Source organism: Fukomys damarensis, unplaced genomic scaffold (assembly GCF_012274545.1).
Source record: "Fukomys damarensis isolate Sample0158 unplaced genomic scaffold, DMR_v1.0_HiC HiC_scaffold_23, whole genome shotgun sequence".
NCBI lineage: Eukaryota > Metazoa > Chordata > Mammalia > Rodentia > Bathyergidae > Fukomys > Fukomys damarensis.
In genome coordinates, this window is record NW_022900935.1 from 2,880,274 (window position 1) to 2,898,079 (window position 17,806).

The 17,806-nt window shown below is 55.9% G+C and overlaps 1 protein-coding gene across 2 annotated transcripts in view; it reads left to right on the forward strand.

Moving 5' to 3' along the window:
• Positions 1–16,329, forward strand: part of Igsf21 (immunoglobin superfamily member 21) — a 210,529-nt gene extending 194,200 nt beyond the window's left edge. For both annotated transcript variants that reach the window (XM_010614201.1, XM_033767970.1), the window contains exons 5-10: positions 4,379–4,494; positions 6,859–7,333; positions 14,346–14,431; positions 15,044–15,236; positions 15,553–15,591; positions 16,097–16,329. In XM_010614201.1, the coding sequence (XP_010612503.1) occupies positions 4,379–4,494; positions 6,859–7,333; positions 14,346–14,431; positions 15,044–15,236; positions 15,553–15,591; positions 16,097–16,170 (983 nt within the window). In that variant the 3' untranslated portion in view covers positions 16,171–16,329. The remainder of the gene's footprint in view (positions 1–4,378; positions 4,495–6,858; positions 7,334–14,345; positions 14,432–15,043; positions 15,237–15,552; positions 15,592–16,096) is intronic.
• The last annotated feature ends 1,477 nt before the right edge of the window (positions 16,330–17,806 follow it).

The window sequence follows — 17,806 nt, forward strand, 5'->3', positions numbered from 1 at the left end:
ACAGGCGGATCTACCGCACAAGGAACAGCCACTACATGAGCGATCCCGTGAGCTGCGAGGACCAAACCAAACTTCAGCTTGCAAGAGGAAGACAGGCAGTGTTTCAGGGTTCATTCCCCACCACGGTCGCCCAAGCATTACCGCACTGTGTCGGTGCTCACGGCCGAGTCCAAACGCCTTCATCCGGAGCGGTGGTGAGCCGGGACGTGCGGTCGGCTGTGTTAGATGCGAAGCCACTTTTCCTCGCCTGGTGCTGGGCAGAAACTTCTAGCGATGGTTCTCTCCCCTGAAGGCAGGGTGAGAACTAAGCCGGAATGTCCCTGGCTTGGCTTGGGAGGGGTGTCACAGCGGTGGCTCTGGCTGGGCCGCGGCGACACGCTAGCCGGATGGGGCAGCCTTCCTGCCGCCCAGGGCTGGCGATGAGCAAGTGAGGTGAGGCATCCAGAGTGGCCAGTGAGCGCTGAACCTCTGCTCAGGGCTGCGTCTTTCCACCGTGAGGCTGATGACATGGTGACTACCGCGGCCCCTTCCCACAGCAAGGTGAGCCTTGGTGCTGTGTCCGCGGCTGTTTCAGCAGGGTGTGTGGGGAGCAATGCGGAGGGCACTGCACAGGCAGCTCCGGCCTCAGACGTGAGGCACAGACGGCGGCGCTGGGCTCGCTGTGTCTGCTTGTGGTGCAGACGCGCAGGAGGAGCTTCGTGAGCTGGGCTGTTTGTGTCCAGCTTGGTTGGAGGTCGTAAGGGGCAGAGGGAGGCCATGAGAATAGGGTTAGGGTTGGGGTTGGGGTGAGGGATGGGACAGAGACAGGAATAAGGACGGAGTGGAGGTGGGAGGAGGGCAGGAGGGAGGAGGACGGGTGAGAAGGAGGCAGGGGCGGGGTGGAGGGCGGGACGAGGCGGCGGGGATGGGACGGGACAGGGACGAGGATGGAGAGGGGACCGAGCGGGCGTGGGCGTGCGGAGGGAGGAGGAGGAGGAGCGGAGGGCGGTGCGGAGCGTGCGTGTGGGCGGCCGGGGCTCCCAGGTGGACACGGCTTCCCAAGGCCTGCGCCACAGCCCTCCGCTGAGTGACAGGAGGCGAGATGCTTGCTGACATTTTCCCAGGCCACGGTGCAGGGGAGAGCGTGGAGCCGCCTGCCTGGTATTGGCAGCTCCTGTGTCACTGTCCCTACAAGTGGAATCTGGTATCGCTTCGCGAGCTTGATTAACTTACATATTGCTCACACCTGCTAAGAAATATAACAAGGGACAGGAACACACCTCCCAATCAGGGTCTGTGTGGGTGGCGTGCGTGACTCGGGTGCTGATCTCCAGAGAGGGCAAGTCTTCCAGGACACTGAGAGGGCGCCATGCCGGGCAGAGGACCCTGGCTGGGACCTGAAAGCCGGATTCCAGCAGAGGCCACGCCATGACATACAGTGTGACTGCGGGCAGATCTATGCCTCTCTCCAAATTCAGTTTGCTTGCCTGTAAAATGGGAAGTCTGTGCCACAGCCGTCCAAGAGAAACATTCTGAAGCCAATAACGTAACAAAAGTAAACGTTTAAATGTGAAATTAATTTTAATATTTATTACACCCATATTTCTAAAATAATATGTGAACATGTAATCAACATTAAAATATGAATGGCATATCTTATGCCCTTTGTAAAAAATTAAGTCTTGCCGGGTATAGTGGCTCACGCCTATAATCCCAGCACTCGGGAGGCTGAGGCAGGAGGATCGCTGTGAGTTCGAGACCAGCCTGGGCTACCTAGTGAGTTCCAGGTCAGTCTGAACTACGTAGTGAGACCCTGTCTCAAAAAACCAAAAAATAAATAAAAATAAAAATAAAAATTAAGTCTTCGAAACTTCCCCCATTAACAGTGACACAGGGCCGGGGGTGTGGTTCTGGGTGGAGCCCTTGCCCAGCATGCGGGATTCTGTCCTCAGTACTGCAGAGATAAAGTGACACAAATGACGTCGGTCGGAACGGCTAACCCACCTCGCAGCCTCCCGTACGAGCATCCTCTCATCCACTCCCCGGCCGGGCAGGTATAGGCGTCTGGTCTCTGCTCAGCGGAGGTGAAGAACGAGTGACTTTTACGGTGTCGTCTCCTTAGTCGGGACCTCCAGGACTCGGGGAGGGTGGGCTAGAGCCTGCACGCGCGCGCAGCTTTACAACGAGGGTGGTGTGCGTGGTTCCCGATCTTTGGGGCCACCAAAATGATCCGAGGCCCCGGAGCTGATGGCGACGGATGGGGGCTCCTGGGCACCCGCGTCCTTGAGCTGCACAGCTCGGTGCACGTCCCCAAACTGCACTTCGGCTGAAAGGCGCGGCAGGGATCCCGGCTCCTCTTTCCCTTGGAGGCCCAGCTGACACAGCTCCGAGTCAGAATCTGGACCGTGGAGCCCGACTGCCTGGCTCCACCCTGCTCTGCCTCATGCCGGCGCTGTGGTCCCAGGCAAGGGGCTCCCGCTGTCGAGTTTCCCCACCTGCAGGATGGGACTCAGTAAACCCACCTCATGGCCCAGGTTGTGGCCGGAAAGAGCTAATGCGCGTCAAGAGCGCAGCGCGGCTCCGGGTTCAGGTGTTAGCCATGGTTGGCTCTTTGCTGTGAAAGCTCAGTTTCCAGTTGAGTTCTAGAAAAGTTGGATTGCAGAATCTGCTACTTCTGAGGAACGGGAGTGTCCATGTGTGTTGTTCCCTCCTCAGAATCTCTGTCCCACTTACCATCTGTGTCTACGCTTAATTACAATTCTCCTGCGGCTTCCGGTTTGTTTGCTTCTCTCCTGGATGGCACTGGCGGCTGCTGAATGCATGCATGGCTGGCTCATACCTGGCTTCACGTCACTAGGCGCTCACATATAGAGGCTGCTGCTTCCGTTGCCCCCAGCAGACTGTGAACTTCTCAAAGCTGTGCCCGTTCAAAGCTGGGCACCCTCAGGAAATACCTGGCACCGTGCCCAGCACCTAGTAGGTGTCAGCAAACACTGGCTGAGCTTCATTAAACTCAACTGGGGTGAAAAGCGCCTGCAGAAAGGCAAGGCCCACGTGACCTCGTTTTCCCTCCTTCCCCCTTGGCGGCGAAGCTGGGGCCAGGAACCGAGAGCTGACCCACATTTCCAAGCAAAGTTCTAAGCCTCTGGTACCTGTCCAAAGAGGAGACCGGGGAGACCATAGTCAAAATCATCACGACAGCCGGGACCCTCTCGTACCTGTTCCTGTGAGCTCCCCCTGAATTGTCTGCCTGTTCCACCTCCCAAACGGGAGAACTGAGCTTCACGGATCTCGCAAGGTACCCAAGGAGGCAGAGTGGTAATGACCCCGCCGGGATGTGGGCCTCAGGGTGCCGATGGCTCAGCACGTGCCCCCACCTCGCCCATGGCACCTGGGTGCCCAGCTTTGGTAGAGCAGCCCAGGGCGGCAGATGAGGAGAGAAAGGCCAGGCGCTGGTGGGAGGGGCGCCAACCACAACAAGCCACATGCAAAGGAAGGAAAGCCCCCAGCTCCAACCAGTCCTCAGACTCCCCTGTTTCTATCCACCTGGAGGCTGAGCCCCGTCCTCTCCAGCCTAAATTGCTTCCAGTCCCTTCACAATGCGAGTCACATCACTGTCTCTGCTGCTGCTCCCCGCTGCTCTCAGGAAAAAGAAGAAAACTCAGAGCCAGTGGTGAGCTGGTCAACCAGCTCTCTGGGGTTTGGAGCAGAGGAAAGGAAAAAATAAGAACAGTCCTGATCTGTAGCGACTGTTGATTTTTGTGGCTCAAAGGCATCCACTGTGACCTGTTTCAAGTTGGCAGCAGTTTAAAGCTAGTTCACAAAATTCCTGAAACCGTCACAATTGACTGCAAGGTTGCCAGTGCCCAGGCCCACACCGAGAGCCTCACCCTCGTGCTCCGACAGTGCCTTGTCCATCTGCCCAGACCCTTGGGCACCATATGCCCCATGGTCTGCCCAACACCAGCCTGCCTCTGGGCCTTGGCACATACTTCCCCTCCCTCCCACCACCCCATGCTGTCTTCCGTCCACTTCCACACCCTCTACTCACAGCATAAGGTGGCTTCTCCTGCAGTGCCTTTCTATGACCCCCCACGCTCAGACAGGTCCGGCTCTGCACCCTGATACCTCCTGGTGTCTGATGCACTTAAGTGCTAATGTGTGTGGCCTCCTCATTCCCGTGTGTCTTCCCCACTGGTCTGGGAGGCCCAGGAGGAAAAGCTCTGGTCTCTACTCCCAGCAAGGGACCTGATGCTCACTGTGCCCAACACGGGTGGTACTGCTGGAGCTGTGCAACATCCTGGCATCCCCGCCGTGGCACCTACCACACAACCTGCCCGCCAGCGAGCTCTGCCTAGTCTTCCAGCTAAGCCCCTGTCTCCTGTGCTCTCTTGGGCAGCTCCTCCCACCTCCATTGAAGTGGTGGCCGCAGACACGCCCTCCCCCTTCAGCCGCTACCAAGCCCAGAACTTCACGCTGGTCTGTATCGTGTCTGGAGGGAAGCCAGCACCCATGGTGAGTGCCCGGGACCACTCAGCCCTCCTCATCTGCCAGCCATGCTGTGGCCTGGCTCGTCCGACTGCAGCTGCCACCTCTCTACCCGGGGGAGGGCGTGGTCAGCTGACCTTGACTCTGCCCCACCTGCGGGCATGAGGCTCACCCACCTGACCCACTTTTCCTGTGCCCAGAACCCTGGAACTGCTCAGCTGGAGTGGTCTCCAGGGGGCCCAGCATCCAGCACGCCCTGCCACGGTGAACGAGCAGGGTGGGGACAAATGAAGGTGAACCGAGAGGGAAGGGACTTGTCCGGGATCCCTACGACGCTCTTGACAGAGCTGGGACTCAAGTTCGTGTCCTTAAACTCCAAGTTCACTGCTCTTCCCAGGACCCACTGGCTCACAGGAAGCCCACCAGAAAGAAAGAGAGAAAGGGCGGAAATCACAAAGAGGGGGGAGACAGGAGGGAGGAAGGGAGGTCAGGAAACAAGGGAGGGAGATTCCTCCTCCCCCATCAGATCCACGCTGGCCTCTCCGGGATCTGTGGGTCTGGTTCACAGGGCGTTATGGTGACACAGGAGCAGGCTGGATAGGATGTGGGATCCCTACCTAAGCATCCAGGGCTCCAGGTTCTAGTTCTGGCCCCAACATTGCCACGGAATTGTCCTGAGTGGGAAGTCGGCCCTACCCATCTCCACTTCTCAGCGACCGTAAGGGGGCTAGGCGGTTACAAAGCTCTGCAACTATTTTAGAAGCAGCAGGATCCACTTGGTCCCCATGCCTACAACATTTAAAAGTAAAGGAAGGACAAGTCACCTACATGGACCCCCGAATCGCCTCTGTGGAACACTTGGGGTTCCGTGGCAGTCACACTGAGAACCTCTGATGTACTTACTCCACAGGACCCTTCCAGCCCCAGACTCTAGAACCCCTTGGCTCTTGACCCTGTGAGATCCACAGGATTTAGCAAGGGCTGGAACTACAGCAATGAAGACTGCAGAATTCAGGATGGGAGGTGAAGGGTTCCCCTCCTGCCAGACATCCCCGTCTGCTCCGGATAGGCCCAGCCGCCCAGGATAGGGGAGTAACGAGGTGTAAAGGGCCAGGAGAAGTGCAGGGAGTTGGGGGCAGAGCGCAGGGCTCAGCTGTCCTCTCAGAGGAATGCGAGTGAAGGTAACTTCAAAGCCACCAAATTCTGAAAGCAAGACAGGGCCCCAGATCTCCCTCTTTGGAGCCTAAAAAGAGGTTTAATCTCCCTAAAATCAGGAAAGCTAGCCTTTTCCCCAAAGCAAAACCGCTTCCCTGGAAGGCATGAAGAAAGCCTGCTCACGGATCACCTGGCTGCCGTTTGAGATGTGGCTGTAAAATATGCAGGGGCCTCACTGTCTCCCTCTCTCTCCCTAGATCGGATATGAAAGGTCCTCATCTCCCCACATTCCGGGCCTCTTGCGTTCGTTCGTCTGGGACATCAGAATTTGAAAGAAATTCTTTGATATAAATTACAAACCTGCTTTTGAAGCACTTTTCAAAAAAAAGCAAAGAAAGGGGAAAAAACCCTCCCAGAGCAGGCTATTATGTGCACAGGAGATTCGTCTTCGGAGTTGTAAACTCTGGCAGTTTCTCCGCAGCCCGCATTTTTTCCTTCGCGCCCTCCTCTCCCGCCTCCCACAGCCCCCTCCCGCTGCGTCTCCCTCCCCGCCTTCTTCCTCCCCGAGAGCCGCTTCCTGTCCTCCTTTCTCCCTGTCTCCTATCGATTTATTTATCTGATTTATTAAAAAATACACCCAATCCCCGCAGGCGTCTGGGTGCATGTACCAAAATAAAAAGGCAGCAAATTAAATTAAATGCCACCTCTCCAAACTTGAATTCCCCATTAGCAGACAAAGGGGGAAGACGCCATGCCGCACCTAGCTCCCTCCCACGCACGCTCCTGTTTTCTGCCCACACGCACAGGTCCTTCGTTTCTTCTTCCTCTTCCAACATCGCGCTCAGTCCTGAGGCCTGATCTACTCTCCTCTCCCCAACACGCCCTCCAGGCGGATGTGGATCACCCCGGAGGGCCCCCCATGTCCAACCCGCCCAGCCCGTGCTTTCATTCAAGCTTCCAACAGCCCAGGATGCAACTGCTCTTCTTCCTCTTTACAAGCGGGGTGGGACTGAGGCTCAGAAAGCCTCTGGGGTTGGGAACCCAAGGAGCTGAGCCGGACATCCACTGCCAGGGCCAGGCACATTCCTGCTGTGCTTGGAGTGGGCTGTGGGGTCACTAGGCCACCTCCCGAGGAGAGTTTGGAAGAGCTGGCTCCTCGGGCGGTTCATCTAGAGCCATTGGGAGGCCAAGGTCATTCACACAAAATCTTTCCCCACCGGCTCCTTGCAATTCCAGGTTTATTTCAAACGTGACGGGGAGCCCATCGAGGCGGTGCCCCTATCAGAGCCGCCAGCGGCGAGCTCCGGTCCCCTCCAGGACAGCAGGCCCTTTCGAAGCCTCCTGTACCGCGATCTGGATGACACGAAGATGCAGGAGTCACTGTCCCTCCTGGACGCGGAGAACCGGGGCGGGCGTCCCTACACGGAGCGCCCCTCCCGCGGCCTGACCCCGGACCCCAGCCTCCTCCTTCAGCCCACCACGGAGAACGTCCCAGAGACAGTCGTGAGCCGCGAGTTCCCCCGCTGGGTCCACAGCGCGGAGCCCATCTACTTCCTGCGCCACAGCCGTACCCCGGGCAGCGACGGCACCGTGGAGGTGCGCGCCCTGCTCACCTGGACCCTCAACCCGCAGATCGACAATGAGGCCCTCTTCAGCTGCGAGGTCAAGCACCCTGCACTGTCGATGCCCATGCAGGCCGAGGTCACGCTGGGTAAGACTTGGATGGAGCCAGAGGTGGGCAGTGGGGGCCCTGGGAATGGGGTCACCGGGCTGCCAGAAGCCAGGGAGGTGCGGGGGGAATGGTAGGAATCGGGTCAGCCCGGAGGAGAGAGGCGGGGCTCTTAAGGAGGTCTGGGATTGGATCGGGGGAAAACTCAAGGTTTCTGAGCCCAGAAGAGTTGCCCAGATGGGGGCCGAAACATCAGAGCTATTTTCTGGGGAGATAGAGTAGGAACGTAAGAGATCACAGGAAGCCAACGGGTCCAGGAAAGAAGGTCATAGCTAGGTCAGAGAAGGTTTCTTGATGGCAGTTAGGGACGTGGGAGGTGACAGGAGGGTTTCTTGATTGAAACAGAGACCAGTGAGCTCAGGATGGGTGCTAGGGATGGCTGCAAGCTTGTTGGATCGGGGTCAGGAATACTGACGTTACGGGAAGCTTCGCCGGGCTGGGGGCATGGGAAGTTACACTCCTGTGGGAGGCGGGTGCGTACAGGACACCGGATGCCCAGGGCCAGCTTGTCCCCAGAGCCCAATCTGTGTCTGCACGCTGGTTTCCCTTCCTGGAACACCCACCTGGGACAGCCCCACAGCTGTTCCCTGAGGATGACTCCTACCTCGCATTCTCCCAGCTGACTCAGAGCGGGGTACAGCAGAGCAGGGGGTGGGCACCGGCCCTTCTGCCTGTGTCCCTCTGAACCGTGACCAGCAGCACACAGCAGCTCTTCCCTGGGCCCAGGAGGCCCAGGCTGTCCTCTGAGGGTCCCACAGAGGTCAGGGATCCACAGCCTCAGGTCCCTCATGACCAAGGTTGGAAAGCAGTAGCCAAAAGTTTCAGGACTGCAGCTGCATCAAGAGATCCAGAAACTTTTCTGGTTTTTGCTAGCTACCAAAATCCCATGGGAAAGCATCCGTGTGTGTATATATTGTACCTACTGTGTGCCAGGCACATGTACAAGGATCATCTCCTTCACTTTTCACAAGTAGAGCTTTGCCAGGCAGTCCCATTTTACAGATGAGCAAAACTGAGGCTCGGTCGGTCGAGCTCCTAGCTCTGAGTCACTGACTCACATGTAGCAGAGCTAAGATCTCAAGCCGGTTCTCTTGGTATCTCTCTGTCACCCCTCACATTGCCAACCACTCAATTCACCAGCCCTGGACCCGGTGCCCTTGGCTGGAGGTGGGGCTAGTTGCCTGAGGACCCTTGGAAATTCCCCTTTGATTGTCACGAGCCACCTGCCCACACAGAAAGCAATGAGGGGCAATATTTATTGAATGCCTACTCCGTAGCAAACTGCTGTTTTTCTTGTACTAACTTACTAGACACTCGTGATAATGCGGTGAGGCAGGCTGAGTCGTTATCCAAGAGCACAGTAAGGAAGCCGTGGCCCAGGGAGGTTAGAGAAGCTGCCCAAGGGGAATGGGGCAGGACTCAGAGCCAGGCAGTATCTCCTCTTAATGTGCCTTATGCCTCCTCTGGGCACCGGTGCACCTCCGGAGCCACTCCTGGGCTCCCTGGGTGCCCTACGGCCCCTCACCCGGCCCTCTCTCCACCCTTCACCTCCATCCTCTCAGAGTCCCCTCCTGCCAGCAGAGCATCACTTCTGCCTTCCATAGCTGCTTTGCCCGTGAAGGCCACGCCTGCCTTCCTGAGGGAACGCTGGCCTCCTGCAGGAGGTGGATGTCTCCCCGCCATCCATTGGTGAGGTCTGGGCCTGCTGTCTCCGAGCCTCCGTTTTCTGACCCGCGAAAGGGACAGAATAATGGGCACTGCCCTGCACAAACGTTTTAAGCACAGGCTGGGAGCCAGATGCCTCCCTCACCGGCTCTCTTGGGAGCGGGGCCGTGGCCTGGGTGGCTGCCGAGAGATCCAAACCGTTCCCATCTTATAGATGAGAGGGGCACAGGTGTGGACTGAGTACCTTTATGTCAGGAGCCACCTGCCTTCTCACCACTGCACTGCAGCCCAGCAGGGGAGCCAGCAGGGGCAGGGGGTGTTGCCACACCTTGCAGAGTCCGGGAACCTGCACTGCGGGTGAGACAAGGGGCAGATACCATGACCTGGGAGGCGGAAGTCAAGCATCTGACGGGGACGTTGAGCTCAAGCCCCTGAGAGCTGGTGCTTGTTGCCCCGTGGTGACCTTTGCCCCGCCATTCAACAGGCACGCATGCCCTCCCGTCCAGGTGCCTCGTCCAGTGCCCTCCAGACTGGCTTTCTGCCCCCACCCTCGCCTTGTCCTGTCCTCCTCCCTGACTGATCTACTTAGACAGAAACCAGATCATGACTCACACACGCCAGCCCCAAACCTGCCAATGGAGACAAACAGATTAATAGAGCAGAACAGAGCCCAGAAATAGACCCGCAAGTATCGAGTCGATTGATTCATGACAAAGACCCCAGGGCTGTTCAGCGAGCAAAGAAGAGACTCTTTAAGGAATGGTCCCGAACAACCAAACACGCACGGGGAAAACGGGACTGGACCCCTACTTCACCCACACTCAAGCTATGAATGATAGACTTAAGGGTAAAAGCCAGCATCACAAATCCTCCAGAACAAAATGTAGAAAAACATCTTTTTGACTTTGAGGGTAGTGAGGAGTTCTTAAAGCGATCGCCAAAAAACATGAAAAGGAAAAATTGAAAATTGCTCAATTTGAGTGAATCAGAATTCACATCTCCTGCTCACCATAAGCCATCGTTTTGTTAAGAAGATGAAAAGGCAAACTATAGAATGAGAGATAATACTCTCAGTATCTACCTGATGAAGCATTTGTACCCAGGATTTATAAAGAACTACCATATATCTGTGGTCAGAGATATCCACTTTTTAAATAAAGGATTGAAAATGGCCAAAGACATATTAAAAAATATTTGCATTATGTATTATAGTGTAATGACTATTGAAACCTCAGGGAGATACTATTTCACAACCATTAACAGGCCAAATATTTTTATTAAAAATTTTTATAATGCTGGGGATGGAACCCAGGGCCTGGTGTATATACCTGCTCTGTCTCTGAGCCACACTCCTAGCTCCACTGGCTAAAACTTTGAAAGCTGACAACATTAAATGTTGACAAGGATATGGAACGATCAGCACCCTCCAGCATGCTGGCGAAAGTATAAAATAGTACTACTGCTTGGAATGCTCGTTCAAAGACAGAAACACCTACTCCTTGATCACCAACTCCACTCTTAAGTGTTTATCCACGAGAAATATGTCCACAAAGATTTGGGACGTGTATTGAGAGCAGATTTATTCGTGACAACAGCAAAAACCAAAATGAAATGACTCAGGTGGGCAGAGTTGGGAAAGCAGATAAACACATTTGTGCGTATTTACATAATGAAATACTTTTCATCATTTCAAACAAATGAACTTCATCTCTCCTGACCTAGTCTGGCTATAAATTTCCCTACTAGTCCATCTATTCCAGCCCCAGGTCCTCTATACTCTTTCCCGGATATGTCAAGCTCAGCCCCACCCCTGAGACTGGGCAGTGCCTTTCGTTTCTGCCTAAAATAATCCTACTTGAACACTCAGTTCCTTCATTCAAGCCTCTGCTGAAATCTTCTACTCACAAGGTCCATTCGTGAGCACCACCTAACACTACCTCTTCTCCTGACCTCTTCCACCCCTTACCTCACTGTTTTCTGTATAACAGAGTACAGGCTGCATTCCCTTATTGTCTGGGTCACCTACCAGAATTTAAGTTGCTTACGGGTAGGGTCTTTAATCTGCCTTGTGGCGAATAGAATTAGTATTCAATAAATATAAGCTACTGTTACTATTCCCCATTATGTCCCCATCGTAGCCTTGCATAGTGGCCAGCACAAATTAGGTGCCTAATAAAGAATTAGATCAATAATGTAGATGAGTGGACGGGCAGGTGAACAGACTTGCAACTTTGCAGGTAAGTGTGGATGGATGGATGGATGGATGGATGGATGGAGGTGTGCCTGGCATCAACGATACCCAGAATCCCTGGGGAAAACCTAGAGGAACTTTGCCTGAAGGTTTCCCCGTGCTGTTCTTACAGACAACAGGGTGTTGGGGGCAGGGGGTGAAGAGGGGAGCTTATATAATCAGGCTTTTTTGCCTTCCCCTGAGAAGATAGGCCCCACTTTTTTTGGGGGGGTTGGTTTTTTGAGACAGGATCTCGCTATGTAGTTCAAGATGGTGTTGAACCTACTAGGCAGCCCAGGCTGGCCTTGAACTCATGGAAATCCTCTTGCCTGAGCCTCCTGAGTGCTGAGATCGCAAGCCTGGGCCACCATGCCCCGCTTAGACCCCACGTCTTGACATTTCACAGTGCAGTCTCCCCTCTCTCCCCCGTTCTGATTTCCAGGCAGGGTGGTAGCCTACTCTTCCCACACAGAGAAGGGAATATGGGTTGAATTGACTCATCCAAGACATGCAGCCTGAGGGAGAAGGCTGGGCCTCACTTCTGGGTCTCTGGTCTCCTAATCTTTCTGGATGTGAAGGGATTGAGCTGAATGGATACAAAGAGGCTGGAAACGTGTCCAGCAGTGCCCTCAGCTCGCATTGTAGGAGGAGGCAGGGCTCCAGGAGCTGCTAATGGGCTTCCTGGTGGCGGTGAGAGCAGGGGTGACAGCAGCGGCCTGGCCTCCGGGCAGCGTCTCAGCAGCAGTGAGAGAGGCTGGCACACTCTTCTGAGGGCAGCTGCCAAGAGAGAGCCTGGAGAGTCCAGGGCAGAACAGACCCCCACCCCCCGCCCCTCCTCCATGCCCCTCAGGGTCAGCTCTGCAAGCAGCCACCAGGGCAGGCCGCCCAGGGAAGCGGGGAGCTGCCAGGGTGGGAGAAGCCACCAGCCCCGCCTCTCCTGACACGGGCTCCTCGCCTCCCCTGCAGCATCTGAGCTGGCAAGGCCACGCTTTCACCGCTGCTCACACTGTGACCTTGGGCAAGCCACTGTCCGCCTGTCCAGTGGGTTTCACCACAGCCTACTTCATAAGCACCAGGATGGTGAGTCCTGCGGAGACTCGCGCATGTTTGGCACCTGAGAAAGGTCACTTGCCTCTCCCTTTGAGAGACAGCAGGTCAGATGGGCTGAGGGGGCCTTCAGAAAGCAAGCACTGGTGGGGACTGTGACCCAGGAGGGAAAGGGGCCCTGTCCTGCTTTGGAACCCTTCAGCGCCCTCTGCTGGCTACAGCCAACCGGCCAGCCCGCCAGCCCTACCCCACGTTAGCAGACCAAAGGACCCAGGGCGAGGCTGCTCAAGGGCCACGAAGCCCTGGAGAGTGGATAAAGACAGTGGGCCAGGGGCCCGAGTTCTCTGCAGCTTGGTTTCCATACGGGACAATCTGAACAGGCAGCAGGGTGAGTTGAAATAGTGCAGAAGGCATTGTATTGAGGGCCTGGTGCTTAGACACCAGTTGTTAGACACTCCTTGTTAGACAAGTGAGCAAGGGGCTGGGGTGTTGCTTGGGGACGGCCCTGGCCCAGTGAAGCAAGGTGGAGCAGCGGCCCCAAAGGCAGGAAGTCCAGGCTGAACCCAGGACTCCCGGGCCAGCACCACAGCGGAAGTCACCCTTCCCGCATCCTTCCTTCTCCCCACCTGCAGGCCACTTTTTCCCAGCCTGGGCCACACGGCACTTCAGCTGCTGCGCTGCTGGTTAGTTAGTGGTGCTTTGGGCTCATTCTCAGAGAGTGAAATCGGCAGCTCCTGAGAGACCAGCCCCGACTTCTGCTGCAGGCTGACACAGGGAGAGGTTCAGGGAGCCCGAGGGAAGCCGGCGCCTCCCAGGCCAGCCCGAGGCCAGGCAAGCTCTCCTCCCACCGCCACCCTGGAGGATGCTGGCAGAGTAGCACCGAGTATGACAGCCCTGGAGCCCCAAGGCCATGTCCCCTGCCCAACCCCTCCCTGCTCCCCCAGGTTGTGTCTCGGCCTGGAACATTCCTCGGCAGCCTCCCTTGTCAACTTCCACGCCACCTAGTGCAAAAGACACTGAGCGCTGCGTCTGAGGACGGCACCCACTGCCTACCTCCCCGCCCCTCCAAACCACTCAGTGCTGTGGCTCTGCTCACATCTCTGTCACAGGTCGTTGCTCATTGAATGCCTCCCTCCCTCCTAAGTAGATTGGTAGGCCCTTGGTCTTCAGCCACTGTCCCCAGCCCAGTTCCAAATCCTGGTGCATGATCGAGTGGCTCAGTAATTCCTGTTGCGTGTGTGAATGAATGAAGGAGCGGGCGGGCGAATGAACGGATCCGGGAGACGGAAGTCAGGAAACGTGAGTAACCAGCTCTGCGTGTGACCTTGGGCAATCCCGCGGGGGGCCGGTGGGCTTCCTTCCCAATCAAACATGAGAGGACAGACGCAGGGACCTCAGGGGAGGCTCTGTCCCTGGAATCCACAGGTTCCTGCTCACAGGGCAGCAACACGGGGACAAAGGCCAGCCTGTAACGTGACACCACTCCTCCCTCTGGGAACCCGGATCCTGAGGCAGGAGACCTAGGTTGTAGCTCCTGTTCTTCCTGCCACTTGGCAAGTCATTCTGTGACTCTAAGTCACCCGGACAAGGAGACAGTGCTGGCAGAATGTGTTTCACAGAGGTTTAGTGCTGGTGGGGTCCTGGCTGTTGCGTCAGGTTCCCCTCCCCTCCTCCTCCCCATTAGTGGCCCACTTGTCCCTTAGGTACCGCCTACTCCCTTGGCAAGTTAGCCTCCCCAGCCCCTCATGTGCTGGCTTCTCTAATCTTGTCACATGACACACTGGCTTGTCCCTGCCTGTTACCTGTCTTTCTCGCCCCACCGATGTATGAACCCACAAAGGCAAAGACCATGCAGTGAATCCCCAGGTCCTAGCCAGGGTCCAACACTGCAGGGGCTGGGAAACGTGTGGATGAACTCAGGAGTGAAAGAGCAAGCACAGAGCTCCCCACTGAGAAGTGGCTGATCCCCAGGATGCCGAAGGACAGCTGGACAGAACTTCCTCTTCCATATCCCCCCTTCCCCCCTCTGACCCAACCTTCCTCTCCCTGCAGTTGCCCCCAGAGGCCCCAAAGTCATGATGACGCCCAGCAGAGCCCGGGTCGGGGACACGGTGAGGATCCTGGTCCATGGATTTCAGGTCAGCCTCTGAGCATCCGGGAGGGCCGGTAGGCAGGGGGGCACTCGTGGGGCACCAGCACCCCAGCAATGGACCCTTGAGCCCTTCTCTTGCCCTCCAGCCGCTCTGGTGACCCTCAGTCTCCCTCCCTGTGCAGTGGCGGGGTTGGCTGCCACAAGATAGGAACGAGAGGCGTGTGTGTGTCACTCCCCACCCAGAGGCCGGAGCAAGCACGACCCGCCCACCTTCATGTTCTCCCTCCAACAACCGCTACTGGGAGTTGAGCCCAGGACCTTCACACTCAGCTGCATCCCCGGCCCGCTTTTATTTTTATTTAATTTTGAGGCAGGGTCTACGCCAAATCACTAAGCTGCCCAGGCTGGGCTGGAACTCGAAATCCCCCTTCCTACCTCAGCCTCCCAGAGTACTGAGGTGACAGGCGCGCACCACCATGCTGGGCTCTTCACTTCTTTCCAGCCCTGAAGTCTCCGTCTTGTCTTCCTGGGGTTGGAGCAGCCGCTCCCTACCTACCCAGTGTGAACACTGGGCCTGCCCTGGCAGCCCTGCCCCCGACGCTCTCCTGCCCTGGCAAAATGACCCCTGTGACCCCTCTCTCCCTCCTCTGGCCGGCAGAACGAGGTTTTCCCAGAGCCCATGTTCACATGGACACGGGTGGGCAGCCGCCTCCTGGACGGCAGCAGTGAGTTCGGTGGGAAGGAGCTGGTGCTGGAGCGGGTCCCCGCCGAGCTCAACGGCTCCATGTACCGCTGCATGGCCCAGAACCCGCTGGGCTCCACCGACACGCACACCCGGCTCATCGTGTTTGGTAAGCCGCACTCAGCAGGGGCAGTGGGGACCCAGGGCAAGGCTTCTGGGGGGAGCAGCAAGAGCCCAGGTCCCCCGAGTTTGTTCCACGGAGATGTAGTGTGGTTCTGTGGTTAAACCTGTAACGGCTTTGCAGTCAGAGAGATGGGCTCAAATCCCAGCTCGGCACCTCCTCAGTTTCCCCGTCTGCACAAGGGCTGACAGCTGAACTGCTTGCGGCTGCACCTAGGAGCTGGATAAAGGGTTGTCCTTCCCAGCGTCATGTCTTACGTCATGTCTTACGTCATGTCTCAGTGAGCGGGGTTTCTTCCCGGCAGAAAATCCAAATATTCCAAGAGGAGCAGAGGACTCCAAAGGTGAGTCTGCACCTCAGGACTTTCTGCTTGGCAGTGAGAGGTTTTCGAGGCTCCTGGCCCCCAGAACTGCCCACTCGCATGCCCTCACCCCTCCTCTACCTTCAGACAGAGTCAAGAGGGCGAGTCCAGCTCTGACCACAGGGTTGTGCTCCGGGTCTCTGGACTACTCCATTGCACAGCTGGGAACATATACAGATGCCCCCACTGGGGACCTTTATGTCTTTCTGGGCACTGAGCACTGCCCCAAGAGGTACAGATGCTGCTCCCCGCCCCCCAATCACGCTGAGCTGGTTGCACGGTTCACAGGGGACACCTCTGGCTCTGGCCCCCACTGTACGATTGTGATGCCCTCTAGGAAGCCAGGGGGGGCACTCTCACTGACCATTGGGGGGCAAGTGGCAGAATTGGGGTCTGAACCCCGCTCACCCTGACGCAAAGCCTGCTGCTCCCAGGCTGCCCTCCCGGTGCCCCAGCACCCCTGACACTGCCCCTGCCGCCCGCACAGGCTCTGCATCTGGCCCCACTGGCGTCCGTCTCCCCCTGGTGCTCACCCTGACAGTGGTCCTGGAGCTGACGTGAAGGCGCCGCCTGCTTCTCCACGCTCCTCTGGCACTGACATCTCTGCGACTGGTTTTCATTTCTTTTCTAAACAATTTCCAGTCTTGTTCTTAGTCTCTTTCTGTCTGTGTCTTGGCTTCTTCAGTCCATTTAATTAAAACAAACAGACCAATTTTCCCCACCGTGATGCGTGGCTCTGTGTTCTTCCTTCGTTTTGTAGCAGGCAGTGGGTGAACCTGCTGGCATCCTGGGCCACTGAGGGGATGATGAAGGAGACAGAGCCTGGGATTCCCGAGGAACGGCAGATGTGTGGCTCACGTCTCACTCACATCCTAACAGCAAGGGGTAGAAGTGGCCAGGAGCTCTCAGGAACTCCCAAATCCTTCAGAGATAAGTGTAATAGTCAGATATTGCCATAGTAATGCTGCATAACAAAGCAGCCCAAATCCCAATGGCAGGCAACCAGTGTTGGTAGTTACATTTAGGTTGAAGTAGCTCAGCTACCCACCATGGGTTGGTTTGTTCCATGGGTGTTTGTTTTGGAGCCCAGGCTAAAGGGCCAGTGGCTACCTGATATGTGATCCTTTTATGGTATGTATTAGTCAGCTTTTCATCACTATTACAAAATACCCAAGATAATTAACTTATAAAGGAAAAGGTTTATTTGAGCTCGTGGCCTCATCACTTTTGGGCCTCTGATGAGGAAAAACCACTTACATCACAAGTCAGGGAGCAAATAAAGAAGAAGAAAAGCCGGGCATGGTGGCACACGCCAGTAATCCCAGCACTCGGGAGGCTGAGGCAGGAGGATTGCTGTGAGTTCGAGACTAGCCTGGGTTCCAGGTCAGTCTTAACTACATAGTGAGACCCTGTCTCAAAAAAACAAAAAAGAAGAAGAAGAAGGAAAGACCTGGGTCCCACAATCCCAGTTGAGGCCACACCCCCAATGACCTAAGCACCTCCCACTAGGCCCCACCTCTTGAAAGGTTTCACTACCTTCCGGAAAAGCCAGATATTAACACGTGGGCCTTTGGGGACATTTGGTATCCGAACAATAGCATGGTGGATCATCAGAGCTGGAGAAGAAACCCAGAGTATGCAAACCATTTAAATTGTGCCTGTGTCACGTCCAGGAACAACTCCTTTCACCAAGCACACCACTTGGCCACAGCCAACATCAGTCAAGAGAGCACATAAATCAGTGGTACAGGTTTCCAGGAAATTTCACTCAATCACTAGAAGATTCCATGTGCCATCTGGGTGTCAGCTCAAAGGAAGGACTCAGAGCCCTTGGGGGCATGGAGTTGGCCTCTCCCAGTTGTGGCCAAGACTTGAGAAGCACAGAGAGACACCTGGGAGGTTCCATTCATCTGTGTAGGGCAGGGATGGCAAACACTTTAGAGACCGAGTTCCCAAACTGCCACCCAGAACCCACTTATATATTGCAAAGTGCCAACACTGCAATGAAACCTGAACACCGAGGTTTTAGTTTAGAAAAAGACAACACATACATTAATATCTTCTGTCATAAAAGAAAAACAAGACGTGTGCCACAGATTCACCACCACTGGGTAGAGAGGAAGCTACACAGCAATAACATATTAATCCCTGCGTCTTACACTGGATTAACACAATAAAGATTTTTTTTGGGGGGGGG